This window comes from Ictalurus punctatus, chromosome 10 (assembly GCF_001660625.3).
Source record: "Ictalurus punctatus breed USDA103 chromosome 10, Coco_2.0, whole genome shotgun sequence".
Classification (NCBI taxonomy): domain Eukaryota; kingdom Metazoa; phylum Chordata; class Actinopteri; order Siluriformes; family Ictaluridae; genus Ictalurus; species Ictalurus punctatus.
The window spans coordinates 5,032,501-5,056,241 of record NC_030425.2 but is presented as its reverse complement, the minus strand read 5'-3'; the positions used below and the strand labels follow the sequence as shown (position 1 = coordinate 5,056,241).

Genomic DNA, 23,741 nt, shown 5'->3' with positions numbered 1-23,741 from the left:
AGGCATTACAACACCACCAGACGATGGTACGAATATTACACAGCCTGCAATAACAGGGTTTACGTTGCTCGATGCATTATTTATAACATACAGCGCTGACTCAAAGTAAATGTAGAGAAAACATTTTTCCACCTGAAAGCAAGTCTACCGCAACAAAAGAGAAGCAACCACAAGCACGCACGCCGAGTGGAAAAATCCTTTTGTCGCTTTATGCATTTCGTTCTTTTTTTTTTTTTACATTTAAATACAACTGGATGAAAGAGCAAATACAGTTCATCACAGAACTGTGGATTTTCATCTTCTATGATGAATGGATATAGAAACTCATCCTCCTGCATTCTGACACAGAACGGCAAATAGGCACAGGAAAAAAGAAAGAAAAGAACAACAACAACAACAAAAAAAAAAATCGATCATAAAAGCTCGTTTGTGGAGCACTCATGCTGAAAATCTGTCTCGGACTGACTTGACTTATTGCACACGTTTTGGATGAAGCCGTCCTTCCCAGAGCCGCTGACGTTTTGCCTTGTCGTTTTGTTGCATAGCCTTTTGAATGAAACCCTGCCAAAGAAATTGCACAGTTTCTTCCAGTCTTCCCTCGCTGAAAGAGTCGAGACCATCTGCGACACGTTAAGCTTAATCTATTTGGACAGAATAACCTTGTAAAAGCCAGATTTTCTTATTAATTGGCTGAATCTGTCTCTCTAGGCACGATCTATAAAGCATACAAATCTCTTCATTCGGTTTCCCTCGCTTTTACAAAGCTATTTGCACATAAAATATTTACCGATCTTTGATGATGCTTGTTTTTGTTTGTCTAACTGGTACTAGCATAAAGACCGGGTCGTTCCACGTAGGTTTCGAACGGCACTTAAAGCACGACGTTCTCCTGCTCTTCTATTGAACCCGGTCTTGGTAGGCCTTGAAGTACCCATGGGAGTATCAGAAATCTTTTTACTATTCCTGTACTCCTACATTCCATGAGAGTTACATTACATATTTGATGGAGAAATAATAATATGTTTTGTAATATGGGGTTTGGAGGGGGGTGTACCCATTCGTATGGCTGGTTTTGTTTTGAGAATGCAATTAATACATACACATAAGCAAAAAGCGACAAAAATGATCAAGCACATTAATAAGATGTTCGCTCTGAGGAGGCTTTAGAGCTATGGTGTAACCTTATAGCATATTAAAAACGGGTTCATAGTACTACATGCTAAAGGCGACCATTCTCGAAGCCCGCGAATGAGATATCCCTGAACTGAAGGAATTAAAAACCTTAACAAAATATCTGTACCCCTAAATAATTACACAAATGACAAGCCCTGCCTCTCTAACCAGACAGGATTCACCGGGGCACCTTTAGAGATCTTCTTGGGATTGCACAAGAACAGACTGAGCCTAACTGTTTCGTAATGAAATTAGTGCAGTAATCAACAAGATCGACAATCTGTTCCAAATAGGATTTTTTTTTTTTTTCTTCTTGCGTTCTTGAGAAAAGCAAGTCCTCGACACCTAAACGTCGTCTTCGGAAATCACTTAAAATACAACAGATTTTTCAAGGCATCGTGGACTAAGAACTACACTTTCACAAGGTAAACTACTTTCAGGTGAGCGCTCGGTTTCAATGTGACACTGGGTCGTCTGCTGCTGCATAAGAACCTCGTACCTCAAAATCTAGAATCGAAATATTAACCGCTTGCTATATTTGGCGTGGATGATCGGTTACGGTAAAGACTAGATGCTCCTTTTTGGATAACGCAGGGTCGGTGCTGAGCTCTGAACGACTCTCGATACGCCATCAGAAGTACGATCGTTGTTAAACACGTTATCGAAGACAAACACACCCAGTGTCTAAAGAAACCGATCGTTAAATCTTATATATAAAAAAAAAAAGAAAGAAAGAAAAGAAACAGAAATGCACAACTGCTCTGAATGATCACACCCACACATGTGGTGTATTTTCAATTATAATCCCAGCATCCATTTTCACTTCAAGTCCTTAAGAAAAGAAAACATTTACGTCCTCCTCCCCCCCTTTCCTTTTCAGGGTGCGATTACACCGTGCTCCATCGCTATTCGTGCTCTTCTTCCCCATGACGCTTTACAGATGCATTTAGGGTGAAAAGCTTTGCTGCTGCTAGTTGAAGAGGTAAAAAGGCGAAATTATGGGGTTTGGAGTGAGAGCTGAGCTCAGGAGGGGCCGGAGTCAGGGCCGGCTGTGGCAGGCTCAGTGTGACACTCTCCCTCCTTTTTGGCGTCCCATTGACACGCGTCCGTTTTGTCCACCTCCGCCTCTGTGCAGTCCGTGACGTGAGGAGTTGCTCCTGCCTCATCGTCCCCTCCCCCTCCTTGGGGTCCGGCTGATCTGTCGCTCCCCTCCACATTCTCTCCTGCTATTTCTGCTCTCGGTGCGACACTGATGTCTGCAGTGGATGCTATAGTGTCCTGAAGCGGGGCTGACAGTGCCTCCGTGATGATGATGGCGTCTGTGATGATGGCTGCCGTCTCAGACATCCAGTCCTGATCACTTGCGGCAAGATTAGGAAGGCCATTAGTAGCTTCAGCCTGTGGCTGGGTCAGGGTTGCCTGGCGCTCCTGGCCATTGGCAGCGACCGAGCTGGCTGCACTTGGTCTGTCAGCATGCGCCACAGCATTGGTGGTGGTGTTGTTGTTCAAGTTGTCCTGCAGTGCTGTCTGGTTGCCCTGGGCAGCCTGCTGGTTCTGCAGCAGCATTTCCTGGATGCGGATCTGCTGCAGGATGGCTGGCAGCTCATAGTGATGAAAAAAGTAGATCATGGAGTGCTGGGAATGGAGAACAACGTGTGGCAATAAGCAAGAGGGAAAGCAGTTCGGGAGATTTTTCTTTCATCTTGCAAGACAAATGGCTCGAATGGATATTCGAGTAAATTACTGTTGGGACCTTATCCATATACACGCACATACATTGGGACAAAACATGTTGGAATTCCAGTACTGTGATACATGAAAAATTTAAATGGTACAGGATCCATAGCTGTCTTTCATAGCCTAAGCTTACCTGAATGAAGAGCCAAGAAGTGACCAGAGCCAGGCTGCTGTACTGCCCGTTAAAGCGGTAATGGTAGGCATAGAACGCAAAATGATACAGATAAAAGAACCTGGGGAAGAAAAAAAAGAGAGTAAAACAGCAGGACATAAGTAGGCATAATCACTACGAACCCCCGAGTTGTTCCATCCCAACACACTATAGCTAACTGCTTTATTGGCATGATTTCAACCTTAATGGAAGACTCCCATGTGCTTAAGGCAATTTCTTAAATAAGGAGCATTCATTTAAATCGTCTTTGGTTAAATCTAGTGCATTGGACAGGCCGGACTGCTGTGGAAAACCGATCTTGTACTACAGGGCTGCCCAGGTTACTGCTAATGAAAGCATGGCTAAAGCTCAGACATGGGTTTCTTCTTAAATCCTTACATACACCGTCATTATGATGTTTCTCAAGTATTCCAAAGCTGAATATAATTCCTCCGCATGTTAAAAGGTCCCAGGTCATAGTTTTCTTGCTTAAGCATGGTGAATCACTGATCACCAAGTCGGATTCAGACGTATTCTAAGAACAGTACAAATGAGAGGTTGTCCAGCACTGTGCCTTTAATACTTCGTGCAGTACCTGAGCCAGTGGCGCTTGCTCGTGTTGGTATGGCAGCAGATGGCGTCGTACTGATCCGCCAGCCACACGATGAGGATGATGTAGAACGCTGTAGTCGTGTCGTTGAAAAACTCCGACATGATGGCTTCCATTCCTGTGGATGTGATGGACAGCGACATGTGTTACCAACAGGTTTCTGAGATATACATGGTTAGATACACTACCGGTCAAAAGTTTAGAAACACTCCTTCTTTATTTAAGTGGAACTATGGGAATTATGTTGTGATGATAAAAAAAAAATTCCAAAATGATTGGATATTTTTAGCATCTTTTCGCCTAGAATTTCCAGAAATGTATTCTCGGCATTTTCTCACCCGATTTCTTGAGGAATTTCCCTGAGATGCTTTTTAAACAGTATTAAAGGAGTTCACACCTACGTGGGACTCTTATCGCCTGCTTTCCGGAATATTTCTCTCCGAGTCGTCCGTTTAAATAATTTCGTTTCTAATGAAAGAAACGAATATGTCGGCACGATGATATTTTTGTCTACGACACCGATTTCAAACATTTAAATCACACACCTTCAGATCAAAAGGTTTTTAAGATCATGAGAAACGTGTCGGTCGAGTGTCCACAAACTTTTGATCATTGGCTTTTATCAGAAATTTTAAACAAACATCTACTCCTTTTATTGCCGTGTGATGTAAAGGATGGAAAACCTTTACAACGATGTCCAGCACGACCAATTATTTAATAAAAATGTTCTTACAGATGTGTGATTTTCATTATGTAATCATAATGAAATATGAACCCTCGCTGCTGGCTGTCGAACACGGTCAGGTATGAATGCTTTAGTGCGTGTTTTTTCGTAAATGTGACACGTGCCCTGGCTACGACCTACAACCAGACAGAGCGCAGAACGTACCCACAAGAGCCAGGATTACAGTGAGAAGAGGAGCAGCCGGGAACGCGATGGTCATGTTCATCTCGAGCATCTGCAGGAGGTCCACTGCACGCAGGACAAACAGGAAATCAAGGTCAGGCAAGTACGGTTTTTAATCGTCAGACTGAATTGGGCCTCTTCGTTCGGGTGAAAGGGAAACTGACAAGAGATTCTAGACAACTTTGTGGCAACGGCTTGGGGAAGAAGCACATATGGGTGTGTCGGAAAGGTGTCCACATACTTTTGGCCATACAGTGTGCGTGTAATCAGCGAGAGCCGAGGGCAATGTCTTTGAGCTTACCTATGAAAACAAAGATCTGGTGGTGGGAATAGCGGAGCAGCATGGACACAGACAACGTCTATAGAAGATGGCAGAAAAGGTTAAAGCAATACAGAGAAATACACAACTTGCAGTTACGGCATCTCTCAGCTTCAGCGTTCTTGAGTGCAATTCACAATTTCGCATATTATTTATTTACAAATACGAAAAGGTAAACCCTCTTTTATTACATTTTTAATTCTGGTGTCTCTTCCGTCAAACATTTTTCTAAGTCCACTTCTGTCGAAGTTCGTCTGAGGTTCGTAAACTAGATCAATAGCGGCACTATCTTAATTCAATCTTTTGGTCACCTCGTGTGACGGGAGACACCAGGCAACGTGAGATACTTACAAAAATCACCATGATTACAAAGGCAGCCAGGTAGGAGGTTCGCGCCATCCACATACTGACAAACCGGTAGTGTTCTCCTGATACCACGTTCCTCAAGAAGCCTAAACATACACAATGTGAACACGTGAGTAGTTCTTACACACACACAAGCGAGAAAGAAGCACAATACGGAAACGGAACAGGTCGCGTTTTTACCTTTATTTTCCTCATTTTCTGCTAAAGCCTTAACACTAGACATCAGTATGTCATCATAGCCAAGGAACTCGTCCAAGAGGAAGCGGCTGAAACCATCACCAAAGCACTGGTCCTTTACTGGGTCTGTAAATATTTGAAGAGAGAATGACTACGTTTACACGGACAGCGGTAATCTAATTATTGACCTTATTCTGAATAAGGCAATATTCTGATTAAGGCGTTTACATGAGTTGCTTTTAGAATACTCCTTTCATGCACCAGTTTTACGTGTTATAGAACATAGACGGATTAACGTCACGTCATTACGTCCCCGCGCCACGCCGTCCGACGTTCCCTCCAGAATTTCACGTATCGACATACAGCTGGTCTTCGTTATGGCACAGTATACAGTTTCGGGTGTTTCATTTTTAATTTTACGGAAACTTCGGGTGCGGTTAATTATTTGTCGTGCCGTACGTGCAAATGGACGACTGCTTGAAGCCGTGGGCTGCGTCCCAAACCGTGTACTTACCTACTGTATAGTAGCTGAAATACGTGTATTTAGTACGTAAATAAACGGTTTGGGACGCAGCCGTGCTCTCTTGTTTGCCGTAAAACGGTTGAGCGCTGCCGTGTGCGTACGTGCCCTGTCGCACAATGCGGTGGAAACTCCCACACGACGCTTAGTGTGATTAAGGTGTGTACATGTCTGTAACGCGACTAAAACAGGAATACTCCACGTCTTAATACGATCTGTGTTTACTTCGAGTATGACTTTAGTCGGATTAAGTTCATCAATAATCTCCGTTTACACGCTAGTCTCTTAATCAGAGTATCGTCTTAATCGGATTAATATTGAATTATTGTTGTCCGTATAAACATACTGAATGTCATCAAACCGTAAACTTTAAAACATTGTAATAAGATGTTTAGTTTGGTAAAAATGTTTTATTTAGTCCGCGTTAACTTCGGGCTGCGTGATTCTCGAAAGGTGACATCGACGTGAATTCTTTACCTTAGAATCGAGATTACAAACGCTCAATTCTTCTAAACACAAATTTTCTTAGGAGAAATACAAACACTTATTTCCACATTGTACCGGATCTGTTACCCAGTGAATGACTGTGCGTGAAAGCTCATCTGCATTTTGAAGGACTGGGTTCCTGCCACATTCCAGCTGGAACAGCCAGCGTCCTGAGGACAATTAAGGGGCAGTGTGTCCTCCCAAAGTTTAAAAGAAAACCCTTACCACCGGGTACAAGCTGTACAGTACTAAAGTCACGCCGGTCTTTCTGCTGACTGCGGTTCAGCTCGCACCGTGCAAAGACGACTTGTGTGCCACAGAACACTTACATTGCATTCACTCAGTTGATGTTTGTGTGAAATGTGAAATTTAACTCCGAGGACATAATATTAAAACATAAATGGGAACATGCATCAGTTACATTTAATTTATAAGAATTTCTATAAAATTGTGATATATGGCTTTGCTCAAATATATTTGAGAACTTTTAAGAGGGTTTTTCCTCTTATTATTATTATTATTATTATTGTCCACGAAGAAATTTTTCTAAATCTTTCTAACCAATCTTTACCATACGTTTTCCTATATAACATTTAAAAATACATAACTGGTGCTTTACTAGTGTGGTTCCACTGATCCAAACTCGGTGTGTACCATTAAAACAGTCCTAATTACTAGTGACGCAGCCAGATGAGTCATGTGATGACCTGACGACATACTCATTAAAAATATTTGCGGAAAGAACTTTGCGCTATAGATAGTTTTATTGTTTAATAATACTTTGTTATTTAATTGTAATTCTACTAAACAAGGACAAGACGCTATATTTCGAAACCGGAAACCTGTATAAACTCTTCTTAATTTGTGCTAAGCTAACGTCACCCTGTAAATTGCATTCTTTCGTTTCAACGCACCGATGACACCTTTCGAGACATTTCCTTCTCTTGCAGAATGTGGTACTTGTTCACACGCTCGCGTATTTAAGTTGAACTGGCAGCCAGAGTGAACTGCGTGATGATATACCGAGGAGGAAATAATGTGATGCCTGCAGACGCCACTTGCAACGTGCCGATAAGTTCACATCCTGTGCCAAGATCAGATAAAATGAGGCTTACTGTTCACGTTACAATCCGCTCCACTGAGAAAACATAATTAACAACGAAGGCTTAGCGGGCACACAATACACGTTTAAAATATTTAAACCTTGAAAACAACTTTATGAATAAGATATATATATATATATGGAGAGAGAGAGAGAGAGAAAGAGTGAGATAGATAGATAGATAGATATGAGATCGGTCTAGCACCACGGGCACATGCGAATCTTCATCCGTTCCCTTAAAATATCCAACAGCGCCCAAAGTATTTTTAAGTATTGTCCTGGACGGTTTGTCAACTGTCATTTACACCACTTTGGTTACAATCCCTCAAACCATAACCTTTTAAGCACTTGGACTACGAATGACCTGTAACGTTTAGATCTCACAACAGCTGCTTGTGTCAATTAAAAAAAAAAAAAAAAGAGAAAAGAAAAAGTGAGCAACAGCCATTGTGGTGAATCCTCAAGGTTTGTTTTTTTTTTTTTTTTTTTAAATGTGTTGTGTATAGCTCACCCAGAGTAACCACCATGACGGGAATGTTAAGACGTTGTCGTGTGGTTTGAGACAGCCGCAGGAAACCGTACTCCAGGGAATACTCCACGATGTACTCCTCTTGAGGCCACACTGCGGATAGGAAAACACAAACCCGTCACATCCTTACGTTACAACGGGTACACACAATACACTCGTTCTATGTCACTATACGACCTGGAGAGGAAACAGTTCTACAGAGGCACCTAGCACATCCATATACAGTGCCTAGTACACATTTCAAATATACTACCGCATCCCACGTTCAACAGTCATGGAATAATAGTGCATACTGAATTGAGTGAATGGAAGCCTCATAAAGCAAGGTTTTTCTTCCTTTTTTTCCCCCCAGAAGTGCAAACACAAGGGCTACATTCCATATAACCAAAGAAAATATGCTGCTCCAAACAGAAACATTCAGATGCTAAAATCATTTCGCTTTTGCCAAGTATGCGAATCATTTTTTATTTGGTTTGTAGAATCGACTCCGAAGTGCCTGGATTCAGTGAGTCGACTCTTTTCTGGACTCACTCCCAGCTCTTTGATGTGTGTGCTGACTTGACACACAACTTTGTGGTGAGAAGTGACACGGTGCATGCTTCGTAGCAGACTGACGAACCGATAAAGAAATTCCTTCCCGACTATTTTTACCATCAAACTTGATCAGTTTCGATGATTCGTTTTGAACCTTAACCTAGACCGATTCTTAAAATGCTAAAAGGTCGGAAATGTATATCTAGATCATTTAGAATCGCTGTTCATTTGGAGTCGCTTATGAATAGCTATACTTTGTGAACTCCTTTTAAATAATGACTAATACAGACCGGGATGAGTGGCATGCCACTGGCGCGTGATGCGTGTGCAATTAGAGCAACACGGATCAGCCATTTTGGAGTTCGCGCCATTCACTGGGAAAACTAGCTCTGCCTGCTACTGGCCGATTTTAAACCCATAAATTCTTAAGGCCTGTCTTTTTTTTAGTGACTCCACCAGTCATATCCGTGAAATTTCACTGGGGGTATAAGTGGGGAAGTGTTGATGACAAATCAACAGCTCGGTGCTTCAGTAAGCGCAGCTCATGCTGGATGTCAGGCCTGTTCTGCAGGAACAGCAGCGTCTGTTCTCTATTATACACATACACAAACATGCTTTGTTCAGAATGCCACTACATCACATCAGTCCCCCGTTTTAAAAGAAACGTCAACAAACGTTCGGCTGCCTGGAAACATGGGCGTGAGGGGTCACAGAGCTTAAACTGTAACAGTGTGATAAGATCGGAGATCAGATCACTTGATATTGAAAATAAATAAATAAATAAAATCCACAGGGAACTGTTGAGGGATTTCGGATGAGCGAATTATAACCCAGAACTAAACGCAGATCCGCAATAACGGAACAGACAGCTGTCACATACGATCACACAAACACTTCAGGTACTCGAACATGTCATCTCAGAATGGCTGCAAGTCCGAGCATTTTCTGAGGTTTATTCTTCTAGCACCAATCAGTGACATGCGAGAGTTCATGGACGAAAGAGAGAGAGAGAGAGAGAGAGAGCGAGAGAGAGAGAGAGAGAGAGAGAGAGAGAGAGAGAGAGAGAGAGAGAGAGAATGTGAGTTCAGAGGGGGGGGTAAAAACGAATGAACAAAGTGGTGATATAGCAGGCAGGAGTGGACGACGGGAGGCGAGTGAGGGAAAGGGAGCATGAGGTCACAGAGCAGCAGGAGGAAGAAGATTGCAGCAGGATGTCTGTGGTGCCAGGGGAAAAAGCATTAGACATGTTGAGCTTTACCTGCTCTCATAAGCATCTCAATCTCGGAGACAGTCTCCTTCAGCGGCTGCATACCTTTAGAGGGAGCCTGGCTGAAGGAGAGGTCCTGGGTGTCGTTCGAGCCCGAGCCTGGGGCGCCATCGCTCGCCAAAGGCTTCAGTCGAGGTTCAATGTCCAGCTCAAACTGCAAGAGAGCATAATTCAAAACACTGGATTAGCGTTTCAGCAAAAACAACCCCAAACGAACAGGGTTTAATATGGTACTTTGCTATAATTCACGAACATTTGTCACAATTATTTGCATCATCGTTCAGTCACTACAGTGAACTACCATTTGCATCTGGTGCATTTTATAATTATTTAGAATGCAATGACTAGTCGTAAAACTGTATCTTCTCGCTGACTAATATTATTTTTAGAGTATTTCCAGACACTGACCCTCACAGAGCTGTTGTCAAACATTTCAACAGTCATCTCCTCTTCGTCCTCATCGTCTTGGTGAACGGGAACTGGGCCGGTGTCGTCCGTGTCCCCGTCCGGCTCTTTGACGAGCCCCTGGAATCCCTCCGTCTCGTAGAACTGCAGGAAAATGGGCGGGCGGCTGGAGTTGCGCTGGATCTCCACGCGCAGGATGCCGTCGCGTGGCCACTTCTCACGTACGTGCTCCAAGCAGTTAATGGGTGAACGAGAGAACGCGATGTGGATGTAGGCCAGAATGAAGAGCACAAACAAGGCCTGGTAATGGGAGAGAAATGCATATTTTCAATATACAAGCTGCCCCCAGAAGTCTCCGTACAAAGGGGAAATGAACTCTTATTAGCAAGACGTCTTCCGAAATTTTTCATACTTCGTTTACATTATAAGACCGTTATAAGACCTTTACTAACGCCTTTGACAAAAGAAGAACATATTGAAATCATTCTCATGGCTGGATCGGGAAGCTGTCGCAAGGTTACGATGGACTTTAACAGGAAATGACATGGTGAGCACATCTCACACACGACACTGTTACCAAACTTATTAACAAATTCAAAAAGACAGGAAGTGTTGCGGATTGACCGAGAAGAAACAGACGTCCACGAACATCCGCTGATGAAACCACGACCGACGTGAAGCTGTCAAACATGTGTGGAGACGTATGGGACACCTAAGACTTTTGCACAGTATTGTATGGTACAGAACGTACCTTTTATGGTTTTGAAACGTGCCTAATTGTGTTTTAAAGGTCTCATACAACAGATTTACATGCATCCAAGGTCAAAAAACACTTTAACGTGCTCAAAATTTAAACTGCACTTTAAATTATTATTTTTCCCCCTAGTGTCACAAACGACTCGTTAAATAATCCGTTCTAAATGATTCATTCTAAACTCCTCCTTTCAGAGAGCATACCCTGGTCTGATTGGTCAGACGTCCCGGTCTGTTGTGATTGGTCTACTGCTGTCACCTAGCAGCCGATAACGACCAGAGGCGGGGTTTTTGTTACCAATTGATGTAGGTTAGTACAGGAAGTAAGTCTGGAATCACTAATGAGTCGTTTCAGCTGTTCAGAATCGGTTCCTTCTTTTAGGAGTCAATAACTCAGTTTGTCGTGCGCTTTGCAAATTTATTTATTTTTTTAACATTCACAACTAGCTCTATAACACACTAAATGAAAGGTAATATCTGAAAAAGTATAAGAATAGGTGCACTTTACAGCTCAGCGGTTACGATTTGATGAGATGAGCAAGCGAGAGAGGAAAAAAAACCAATAACTTTAAGCAGATGAGAGAGCGCAGTGCAGTCTTTACCTTCAGAAGGACGAAGAACTCGAAAACCCGCCGAAAAGACGGAGGAAACAGTCTGGCGTATGTGACTGCCATCTTGAAGAAGAGGGCGTGGAAGAGTCGGTCCCGCACATTGATGAGGGGGTTCTGGTTGATGTTCGGGTTTCGGAGTCGGTTCGCCGCGCCGTTGTTGTTGTTGTTGTTCAAAGGCACGTTGTTGTTGTTCAAGTTGCCCTGATTGTCTGACATTGTTATTCCGGTGGCACAGCTGGATGAGCAAAACTGTGTGGGTCATGGGGGAGTAATGCAGCTGCGCACACACACTCTCACATCAGATCATGTGTAGCTTAGCTGACGCGAATTACTTGGTCGCTTCCTGTGTTGTTGATTATTATTATTATTATTATTATTATTATTATTATTATTATTATTATTTTAAATAACACGACCCTTGGTTAAGGCTACACTGCTCACTAGCTACCTGTGCATGTCACGTGACATGGCTTTGGTGTCGCTAGCTAGCAAAAACAATTGCACTTGACGTTTTTTTTAAGTTTGCTGTTTACCATGTCAGGCTGTCAAACAGCTTTACGGTCGATATAATATTTTCCAGCAGACGCTTGCTAACTAACGCAGCTCACTGGCTAACGCATTTCACTGGCTAACAGAGCACGGCTTTACCTTAGCTAGCGAGCCGAAACGCTTATTACAAACATTGCGCGCTGTTTCTTAAGCAGTTTTGTGTTTCGTAACGTCGCTAAAATAAATAACGCGCAGCAAGATATAATCCAGAGGAAAGCCTGGTACCGAGGTTTAGCTAAACTAAGCTAAACTAAGCTAGCAGCGCAAACTAATGTTAGCCGCACGAGCTCCAGCTGCTGTGACGCGCGGGTTGGTTAGTAGCTATATCCCCGTATGTTGTGCTGTTTAACCCCAGCTCCATGTAAAACTCAGACACCGGCCGTCAACTAAAACTTAGTATATCATCCCAGGCGATATTTTTCGACGGACTCCCATTAGGTTCTCCTGTTTACACAAGACTTCAGGCGTACTGGGGAGTGACTAAAAAAAAAGGTGTTACACAGACCAGATCAAGTTGATTTCCAAACTACAGCGCCACCTGTGTCTTGGATGACCCACCCACCCACACACACACACACACACACACACACACACACACACACACACACACACTAACGTACATGTCCCTCATGTTCAGAAACATCTCCAGCCAGTGATGTACATGAACACACTCATAAGTAAGGACTAAAACACTTGGGGATACGCTGCTGTAGGAAAATAATCAACGACGGAGTGGTGTAATGCCTTACCTCCTCGAAGCTGATTACTGTCCTATAGCAGTGTGTGTCTTATAGCCAACAATTTACAAACAAACATTTAACATTTTTTAACCCTTGTGTGTCAGTTAAAAAAAAGTTTCATACAGGTCCATAGAGGACAAAAATGTCCATGTCCAAAAAAACTGTCATAGAAATATTCTATATTCATATTTATTTCCACTTTCACTGACGTCGATTTATTTATTAATTTATTTTTAACCAGTATCAGTTCTGATTAAAATTACCAAACATTCATTCATTTACTGAATTGTGGCCCTTTAAATGCTGGTTTGTTTACATAATGCCACAGATGTAGTCTTTTTAATGAAAAAAAAAAAACCATAAGAATAGTTGTTATTATTTTCCATATACTAAAAGCTAAGCAGATTTGTTTTCTTTGATTATTACAGTCTTTGATATGACAATGATTAACAATGTTAATTTTGATGCATACATATTTTTTCATGCAGTCAGATTTTAAAAATGAAAAAACATGCCACACAGGTACATAAAGGACAAAAATGTCCATGTTAAAAAAAAAACTGTCATAGAAATATTATATATTTATATTTACTTCCACTTTCACTGATTTATTTTATTTATTTATTTTACCAGTACTAGTTCTGGTAGTAATTACCAAACATTAATTTACTGAATTGTAACCCTTTAAACGCTGGCTTCTTCACATAATGCAAAAATCGTCAAAGCTCAATAACCTTCTTTGACTCGTATGCATGGGGTGGGATTTGTGATTTCCACTACAATATAATTTCTTTCTTTCAAACTGTTCACACACACACACACACACACACACACACACACACACACACACACACACACACACACACACACACACAGAGACACACAGTTATAGCTGCATCATTTATTCAGTTGGTCTGCGGCGCTCTATAACGCAGCAGAATCAGAAAAAAAAAGGAAAAGCGTGGATTTTCACCACAGGCTAAACCTGAGAAAATAAAACACATTTCAGAAATTCATTTTTAAATATTCAATGTTTTGAAACCTTGTCAACAAAATAAAAGCCTATTAACACAGAATGCATGACTTAATGTTTAAATGTCACCGGGATTAAATATTGCCGTTTGAATGGGTTTCAATGGGGACATTTTTGTCCTTAAGGTCCTGAGTGTAACTATTTTGTGCACCTAGTTTAAAACAGATTTATGAAAGCAAATGAGGGTGAAATATTAAAATTCCAATATAAATACACACCTTTTGCAAAATGTATGCTGTTTGCATTAACACAGACAAAATGATTTTTAAAAAAAGGAAAAAGACAAAAATGTCCATAAGGTTAATTTATCGTTGAACGAATTAAAAATTATTTTATAGTTACATTAAATGTCGTGGAATGTCCACCAGACCAGTATTAGCAGCTATAAACACTACAGCCCGTGATATAATCACACTAATAGAGACAGAATAAAACACGTTGGGATATGCCGTTAGAGGAAAATAATCAACACCGGAGTTGTGTGATGCATTACCTCTGATGAAAGATGATTATTTTCCTACGAGTACATTTGTTGACGTGTTTTATTCCTCTTATACCACAGTGATTTACGAACAATCACGAACAATCAATCAATGTCATATTAGGGCGCACGGTGGCTTTAGCACGTTCGCCTCACACCTCCAAGGAAGGACACCTGGTGAAAAGGAGACAGGGTTATAGGCGCCAAAGGCTCACTGATGTGCATGGTGAGTGAAGGCGTGCATGTCTCGTCCGATCCCACAAAAAAAGTTAATACTGGCTATGACAGAAAGATGTCAAAATACAGTGCATCCCAGCTTGCTGTGTACAGGGCTGTGTAGCTGCAGACCGGTCAGAGTGCCCATGCTGACCCCTGTACACCGCCGAAAGCGCCTACAGTGAGCATCAAAATGGAAGAAGGTGGCCTGGTCTGATGAATCACGTTTTCTTTTACATCATGTGGACGGTCGGGTGCGTGTGTGTGTCGCTTACCTTGGAAGACATGGCTGCACCAGGATGCACTATGGGAAGAAGGCGAGCTGGTGGAGGAAGTGTGATGCTCTGGTCATCATGTTCTGCTGGGAAACCCTTGTGTCCTGGCATTCATGTGGATGTTACTTTGACACGTACCACCTCCCTAAACACTGTTACAGACCAAGTACACCTCTTCATGTCAACACTATTCCCTAATGACAGTGGGCTCTTTCAGCAGGATAATGTGACCTGCCGCACTGCAAAAAGTGATCAGGAACAGTTTGAGGAACATGACAAAGAGTTCAAGGTGTTGACTCGGGCTCCAAATTCCCCAGATCTCAATCCGATCGAGCGTCTGTGGGGTGCACTGGACAAACAGGTCTGATCCATGGAGTCTCCACCTCACAACTGGCAGTACATAAAGGATCTGTTGCTAACGTCGTATGCCTCGATGGGTCAGAGCTGGGGGACCTACACAATATTAGGCAGGCAGTTTTAATGTTATGGCTGATCAGTGTATGTTAAATAACAATGTGTTTTTTAAAAAAAAATCTGTCTATTGTTAAACCGATTATATGGTGTGTCTGCCACATAGGTCCCTGTGAATGAGCTGTTACAGTGGGAACAATAACAAACAATTTAGAACCTGTGATTTGCATAACAGCCAGAAATATTGTCAGAGCTGCTGTTATAGAAAATTAACTTCTTCTGACCAATCAGATTCAAGAATTCAGCAGCGCTGTGGAATAATACAGAATAATGCCATCTTGGTCATGGATGTCTCTTGGGTCCTGGGATTTGAGTATTTTAGTGATTTCCCTTCTCTAACACACCTACTTTAACTCAGGAAGGAACCTAAGGCGGTTTATTCAATAAACTTTACTGCATTCTAGTGGATCTTTATTTGAAACTGATTAAACTGTCATTACACTCCGGTCCAGAGGTGGCGCTAACTGAAACTCTCGTCTTCCCAGCGCGAGGTGAAGGCTTCGTGTACACTAGCGTACTAAGTAGTTAAATTTACGTCATTAGCGTTGGTTTGCCGTTTTAACGTAGGGTTTAGTGCTACAGTGTGCGATTTATGTACGTAGTTTCAGACGTGAATTACACGTTCGTTCACAGTTTGAGATAAGTGGGGAAATTCTAACGCTTTAAAATGTTATTTGTCGATATATTATTAATCAGAAACATGTAAATTAGGTTGTCAATTGGAAGACCGCCATTTGTTTCTCCTTTGTTTTGTAGAACTAGCTAGGTGGCTAAAGAGATAGTGGATAGGTAGATATTCAGGCGTAAGTTGAATGGGTTTGTTAAGTTAATTCAATACATTTTTTTTTTTTTTTTTTTTTTACAAACTCCTGGGAAGCGTCCATGTTTTAATGATGGATGTTGTGTACGTGTGCGAGTGGGAGAAGAGGAGCAAAAGTAATCACTGTCCGTCAGTCCCGCTGGTGTGTGCGTGGTCATGCAGGAACCTCATCGCCTTCACCACCGACCTGAAAAATGAAGATGAGGATAAAGGTCTGATAAACCGACACGAACACAGGGTTTCTCTGCTCATGTACTTTCCTAAACACTCACTCAAGTGAAGAGGTTTAAACAACAATAAAAAGTGTCAATCCTGTGCTCCTTTTGGTTTAGATCTCAGTCATATGATCCATATCATCGATTCTGAGCATCCCTGGGACGTCTACTCCATCAGCTCTGGTCATACAGAAGTTATCTCATGCCTTGAATGGGACCAATCAGGTGAGTAAACTTCAGTGCATTAGACTGAGTTGTAAAGCAACAGGCAACATCTGTCTCTCATCTAACACAGCTGTAATGATGCACTCTAGCTGTGACTGTCACCCGTGCTGGAAGTTTGATCTGCATATATGTGACATGCGCTATCTATCTATTATCGTAATAATAATAATAATAATAATAACAGTTGCAGTTAAAGCAATCCTGAAAGTCTGGGGTGCTGCAGTACACCCACTTCCTGTGTCCTTTCCTGTCAGCATGTCATTCAAGCCATGCTTTGGAGCGTAGAAATTCATCACGGAGAGACATGTTTTGGAAAACATGTTACTCAGACTTGTCGTACACTTCAGAAGTCACCGTATTGCATTGCAGGACTGGCATGAGAACGTCTTCGAGGATCTTCTAATCTTACTCGCTCGCAACACACTTGAACATAACCGATGGTCTGGATCAGCAAGGATTTCATCGGCCTTCTCTTGTACAGCGCGTCACGTAATAGACTTGTAACGAGCCTGCTATTGCACTGTTTAGCTATTGTCACGTTCTGGCAGCTGTCGGGGGAAAGCGGTCTCCGTGTTGGTCCGGGCTCTGTACATGGGAGAGAAAAATATGTATGTGGATCTAAGCAACCAGAGCAAAACCATCTCTCCACTTTAGAGGGAAACCGATTGATCGGTTTTGCAGAAATCCACACTCGGTACGTTTACGTGGACGACGATATTCAGATATTTACCCGAGTAAGAAACTATCATGAAAACAGCGCTTATTGATGACCTTAATCCAACTAACTTGTGCCAAAATCACGGACTTTATGTTTAACAAGCTGCATAAACTAAGTATTATCAACGTGTCTGCAAAATCAGTTTCCAGAAAGGTACAGCTAACCACTGCATATGACTTTTGTGTGTGTGTGTGTGTGTGTGTGTGTGTGTGTGTGTGTGTGTGTGAGAGAATAGGATCCAGACTGCTCTCTGCAGATGGGGATGGACAGATCAAGTGCTGGGCAATGACTGAGCACTTGGTGAACAGCTGGGAAAGTACACAGTGCAGCTCGGTTGAGGGAGAGCCTATTGTCGCACTGTCATGGCTGCACAATGGAGTGAAGCTTGCTTTGCATGTAGAGAAGGCAAGGAGAAAATGATAGCGCTCTCTTATTTTCCCCACTGCTATTATTGACACTTCAGTCCGACAAGTAGAAAACCCGTGTCTTTCATTTTCCTTTCGAACTCCTCCCACAGTCCGGGTCCACCAACTTCGGCGAGAAGTTTTCACGGGTGAAGTTCTCTCCATCGCTTACTCTTTTCGGAGGGAAACCTATGGAGGGCTGGCTGGCGGTGACGGTGAGCGGTTTAGTGAGCGTGTCTCTGCTGAAGCCGAACGGCGCGCTGCTTTCGGCCAGCGAGAGTCTGAGCCGCCTGCGTGGCCGCGTGGCCCTGGCCGACATTGCGTTCACGGGCGGCGGCAACATCGTGGTGGCCACGACGGACGGCAGCAGCTCCTCGCCCGTGCAGTTCTACAAGGTGTGCGTGAGCGTGGTGAGCGAGAAGTGCCGCATCGACACCGAGCTGCTGCCCTCGCTCTTCATGCGCTGCACCACCGACCCGGTGCGCCGCAACAAGTACCCTGCCGTCACGCACCTCAAGTTCCTCACAAGGGAGAACTCTGAGCAGGTGAGAACGTGATTGCTTAAAGCATTCTTCTAATGGAAAACCCAAGCTCAGTTGTTTAAATTCTGTCTGTTTATAACACAGATTCCAGCTACAACTGCTGCATTAACATTAAATTTGCACATGTGCAACTGATGCAGTTAGTAGAGCGTAGGTTGAAAAATGATGGATTCCTTCAACACAACATGGAAAATAGTGGTAGCTTAATGGTTCATTTTCCATGCGAGTCTGTTTATAGTTGTGAGATTAATTCCCAAGATGGCTGCACCACTATTTTGTCTTTTATTCCTCAGATGTTCATGGATCTTTTAAATCTTCTAGACCAGTGGTTCTCAACCACGGGAGAGATTGGAAAAGGGGCGCAAATAGTTTTCAAGAAAAAAAAAAAAAAGCAGAGACAGGGCATCATTTGGGTCCGCGGTGTATTTTATTGCTTTTCAAATAGAATGTGTATAAATGAAAAACCCCGCGTTCCCTCTCCCTCCTCTGTATTTTCCTTTTGCCGGGGAGAGGCGGAGCTTAGCCTGCCTTTTATCTAGCCATCAGTGCTGTACCAGTGTTGACGACTTAGCGACTTTTCAGACCCCTTAAGTGACTTTTTTGCACAAAAAAAAGCACCTATTTAGAAATCTAGAGACTCTTTGGGCAAACCTTACGACTTTCCAAATGTCAACAGTACTGTCCTGTAAGCGCGAGGTCCTGCTTTCCGGCTGCACTCTCACCTCTCTGCGTCTGCTCTGCTCTGTTCAGTGAGGGGCCGAGAGCCGGAGATTTAACACTGTCATGGATAACGAGACGCGCCCTTCCTCCCAATTTCCATCATTCGTATGCGAATGTTTTTAGAACGCGGGACGAATGGAATGCGACATGTTTTACATGTAGAATAGTCCACGTTATTACAGCCTAGTTCTCTTGTACAAAGTAGTTCTAGTGTTCTGAAACATTTTATATCATTATAGATCATATTCGGGGGGGGGTGTCACATGATCGGGAAGGCTTGAGGGGCCTTTAGTTGCAAAAGGTTGAGAACCTCTGTTCTAGACAGTGTGAAAGGAGCCAGAAATAACAATGCGAAGTGCAATAAATAAATAAAATAATAATTAAAACAACAACACAAGAATGCAGCAGGTCATGAGTAGTAACGTCTCAACTAAAGGTGAGTTGGATGTCTTGGGGATAAACCTATGAATGAAGACAGGCTGCTAGAGAACATCCAGATGTTCATTTATTAGATAGCAGGCTGTATAGGATGATAAACTGTGTCCTCGTCTGTGTTATTAATCCTGCTGGTGTTTTCTGAAGGTGTTGCTATGTGCATCTAGTCAGACGGGTAGCATCGTAGAGTGCTGGTCCTTACGGAAAGAGGGACTCCCGGTCAATAATATATTTCAGCACCGCTCACCCGTCGGTAAGCCTGAAGTATTTGGTCTACGATCGATCCATGATTTTTGTGGCGTGGTGCCGCCGAATCCGAATGAATCGTCTGACGTGGTGTTTTTTTTTGTTTTTTTTTTCATCTGCAGTAGGAGAAAAGCAGCCGATGATTCTGAAGTGGCGAATCCTTTCGGCCACAAACGACCTGGACCGCGTTTCCGCAGTGGCGCTGCCTAAACTGCCCATCTCGATTTCCAACACCGACCTTAAAGTTGCCTCGGACACAAAGTTTTGCCCGGGCCTCGGTAAAGGTTTTATTTTCTCAGTGCTCACGTCAGAGAAAGATTAACGTTTACTTTGGGATGGCTCGCTAGCAGTCATTGACCCGTTTGACTCGTTCCATTCCTTATGGTTTTATAGAAATAAACTCGATAGCAGCCGCTTCATTTGAAATGCTTTAGCTTTGCGTTGGCGAGCGATCGAATTTTGAAAAGGCGTAAATGTCCAGTGTTCTCTCCGACAGGATCTAACGACTTCACCATAGAAAACACTACGGTAGAATCAACGCTTTATCAATCCTACAGACATGTTCTCCATTTCTGATGAGATTTCACATTTGTAGAGGAATTCAAGTTACACCCAATAATGAATTACTCATATGATGTCTATTTTAAGTAATGTTAGACGCCTGGTAATAAAGGTCCTGAATAAAGCTCAAAAGGAGCTTAGGATTCCAAAGGTTCAGGTTTTCCTCAGAATTGGTTTAGAGAATTTGCCTATCCATAACGTGAACTTGATCATGATGATGATGCCTTGTGTGATCTGTCTTGATTAGGCCTGGCTTTGGCCTTCCATGATGGCACTATTCATATACTGCACCGTCTGTCCCTCCAAACCATGGGCGTGTTTCCCGGGACTACTGGCACTTCTCAGCGCGTGGGGGACGAGCCGACGATTAAACGCCAGAGGACCGGAGGTCCCACCGTACACTTCAAAGCCCTGCAGTTCTCCTGGACTTCTCTGGCTCTGGTTGGCGTGGATAACCACGGGAAGGTACGCAAAGCCAAGCTTGGTTGTGGCCGGAGAGAAGCAGGATAGATTGCGCTTACATCACCACTGATGGTGGATAAATAAATATCTTGTAGTTTAGAAGTATGGGAAGCGGCGATGCTTTTATTTGACCCTAATTAAGAAGTTTCTTTTCATATTTAAGTTTGAAACGTCTCGAACCGTCGTTTTATCCACATCCGTGGTTAATGTGAAACGTGCTGTAGAAGCAAAACTGAATTACAGGAGGCATTTCTACACGGTAACATCATGTTAATACCAACTGTGACGAGTCTGCACCCTCAGATGAGTTCCCCTGATAGGATACATGTTTTAGAAAGTCAGCTTAGACTTTCATATGCAGTTCATAGACCGAATTAATCAACTTGTAGGTGCAAAAGGTCTGTGGGTTTTTTTTGTTGTTGTTTAATGAAAAGCCTGCTTGCTTAATTTTGTGACGTGGAGAATTTGCAGTGCTCTGTGCCCTCTGTCCTGCTGCTGTTCTTAGCTGCACATGATCCGCGTGTCCCCTTCCATGGGCCAGATGTTGGACATGAACATTCTTCTGCGCCATCTACTGTTCCTGCTGGAGTACTGCATGGTGACAGGCTACGACTGGTGGGATGTGCTACTGCATGTGCAACATAGCATGGTGCATAACCTGGTAGAGAAACTCCATGAAGAGTACATGAGACAGAACCAGGCATTACAGCAGGTACATCTGAATGGGGTTTTCATTTTTTCTGATTTCTATGGTATAACAGTGGTTAAAGGCTCTGGGTTACTGATCAGAGGGTCAGGAGTTCAAGCCCCAGCACTGCCAAGCTACCACTGTTGGGCCCTTGAGCAAGGCCCTGAACCCTCAACTGCTCGGTTTTATAAATGAGACAAATGTAAGTCGCTCTGGATAAGGGCGTCTGCCAAATGCCGTAAATGTTAAATATTGTATTAAAAGCACTATTTCCTATAAATGTTATTATGGAGGCATATCATTTTCTCATACAGTACAACAATTCTTTAAAAATTCCACTCGATTGCACGTGAAGTGGATTTTGATGAGAACGAAGGCGCGTGATGCGTTATTCTGATTTCGAAGTTGATTTTTCTTGCACGTATTAAGTCCAGCGCCAGTGTCTGATAGTTTGTCGTGACCACAGTATTTCACTCTGAACTTCACGTAGAGTCAAAACCAATGGAATGAATTTCTAAACCAATATGAAAAATATAATTCTGGTTTAGGGTTTGTTTTTCTCGCACGTAAGCGACAGCAGCTTAATCAGACATATTGTTTATTGTTTTAAGAACCGGTTTGTTTTTACTTAGTGAGCTGTAAGGGTTGCAGAGGAGTGCCCGGTCACAATTCTGGAATAGACTGTAATAGACTTGAATTATTCAGGCTTGTGGGTAGTTTGTGATTTCTTTTCCTGATTTAAATGGGTTTCGCAGGTGCTGTCTACCCGGATCGTAGCCGTAAAGGCCTCTCTGTGCAAGCTGTCTTTAGCCACAGCTGCCCGGGCATGTGACTTCTACGCCAAGCTGCTCCTCATTGCCATCAGCTCCACGCTTAAATCTCTTCTGAGGCCCCACGTTCTCAACACGCCCGACAAGAGCCCAGGAGACCGGCTGGCAGAGATCTGCACCAAGAATACAGACACCGGTACACGTCGTCTATCGGAATCGTGTAACGCACACCTACAGTGCATCCGGAAAGTATTCACAGCGCTTCAATTTTTGCACGTTTTGTTACGTTACAGCCTTATTCCAAAATGGATTAAATTCATTATTTTCCTCAATTTTTTGCAAATTTATTACAAAAAAAAAAGCACATGTACATAAGTATTCACAGCCTTTGCCATGACACTCAAAATTGAGCTCAGGTGCATCCTGTTTCCACTGATCATCCTTAAGATGTTTCTACAACTTGACCGGAGTCTACCTGTGGTAAATTCGGTTGATTGGACATGATTTGGAAAGGCACACACCTGTCTGTATAAGGTCCCACAGTTAACAATGCATGTCAGAGCACAAACCAAGCCGTGAAGTCCAAGGAATTGTCTGGAGACCTCCGAGACAGGATTGAATCGAGGCACAGGTCTGGGGAAGGGTACAGAAACATTTCTGCAGCACTGAAGGTCCCAATGAGCACAGTGGCCTCCATCATCCGTAAATGGAAGAAGTTTGGAACCAAAAGGACTCTTCCTAGAGCTGGCCACCCGGCCAGACTGAGCGATCGGGGGAGAAGGGCCTTAGTCAGGGAGGTGACCAAAAACCCAATGGTCACTCTGACAGAGCTCCAGTGTGTCTCTGTGGAAAGAGGAGAACCTTCGAGAAGAACAACTATCTCTGCAGAACTCCATCAATCAGGGCTGTACGGTAGAGTGGCCAGACGGAAGCCACTCCTCAGTAAAAGGCACATGACAGCCTGCCTGGAGTTTGCCAAAAGGCACCTGAAGGACTGTCAGACCATGAGAAACAAAAGTCTCTGGTCTGATGAAACAAAGATTGAACTCTTTGGCCTGAATGGCAAGCTTCAAGTCTGGAGGAAACCAGGCACCACTCGTCACCTTGCCAATACCATCCCTACAGTGAAGCATGGTGGTGGCAGCATCATGCTGTGGGGATGTTTTTCAGCGGCAGGAACTGGGAGACTAGTCAGGATCGAGGGGAAAGATGAATGCAGCAATGTACAGAGACATCCTCGATGAAAACCTGCTCCAGAGCGCTCTGGACCTCAGACTGGGGCGAAGGTTCATCTTCCAACAGGACAACGACCCTACGCACACAGCCAAGATAACGAAGGAGTGGCTACAGGACAACTCTGTGAATGTCCTTGAGTGGCCCAGCCAGAGCCCAGACTTAAACCCGAACGAACGTCTCTGAAGAGATCTGAAAATGGCTGTGCACTGACGCTCCCCATCCAACCTGATGGAGCCTGAGAGGTCCTGCAAAGAAGAATGGGAGAAACCGCCAAAGGAGCTTCAACA

At 43.2% G+C, this 23,741-nt stretch overlaps 2 protein-coding genes across 3 annotated transcripts in view; one reads left to right on the top strand and one right to left on the bottom strand.

The window, feature by feature from the left end:
- Positions 1 to 187: 187 nt before the first annotated feature.
- tmem259 (transmembrane protein 259) lies at positions 188 to 12,693 on the bottom strand. 2 transcript variants are annotated; one of them, XM_017477673.3, is made up of 11 exons: positions 11,639 to 12,693; positions 10,287 to 10,583; positions 9,870 to 10,032; positions 8,060 to 8,170; positions 5,444 to 5,566; positions 5,249 to 5,349; positions 4,880 to 4,937; positions 4,561 to 4,644; positions 3,657 to 3,789; positions 3,044 to 3,143; positions 188 to 2,808 (listed from the first exon to the last, which is right to left on the bottom strand). In XM_017477673.3, exons 1-11 carry the CDS (start codon positions 11,861 to 11,863, stop codon positions 2,197 to 2,199), a joined length of 2,007 nt encoding a protein of 668 aa, XP_017333162.1. In that variant the 5' UTR covers positions 11,864 to 12,693; the 3' UTR covers positions 188 to 2,196. The 2 variants fall into 2 exon arrangements, with proteins under 2 accessions (XP_017333162.1, XP_017333163.1); XM_017477674.3 differs by having other exon boundaries at positions 9,924 to 10,032.
- A 3,250-nt stretch (positions 12,694 to 15,943) lies between these two features.
- Positions 15,944 to 23,741, top strand: part of med16 (mediator complex subunit 16) — a 12,741-nt gene continuing 4,943 nt past the window's right edge. The window contains exons 1-9 of the mRNA XM_017477648.3: positions 15,944 to 16,444; positions 16,565 to 16,672; positions 17,626 to 17,795; positions 17,908 to 18,339; positions 19,639 to 19,744; positions 19,860 to 20,015; positions 20,546 to 20,763; positions 21,266 to 21,472; positions 22,204 to 22,414. Coding sequence (XP_017333137.1) covers positions 16,303 to 16,444; positions 16,565 to 16,672; positions 17,626 to 17,795; positions 17,908 to 18,339; positions 19,639 to 19,744; positions 19,860 to 20,015; positions 20,546 to 20,763; positions 21,266 to 21,472; positions 22,204 to 22,414 — 1,750 coding nt within the window. The 5' untranslated portion in view covers positions 15,944 to 16,302. The remainder of the gene's footprint in view (positions 16,445 to 16,564; positions 16,673 to 17,625; positions 17,796 to 17,907; positions 18,340 to 19,638; positions 19,745 to 19,859; positions 20,016 to 20,545; positions 20,764 to 21,265; positions 21,473 to 22,203; positions 22,415 to 23,741) is intronic.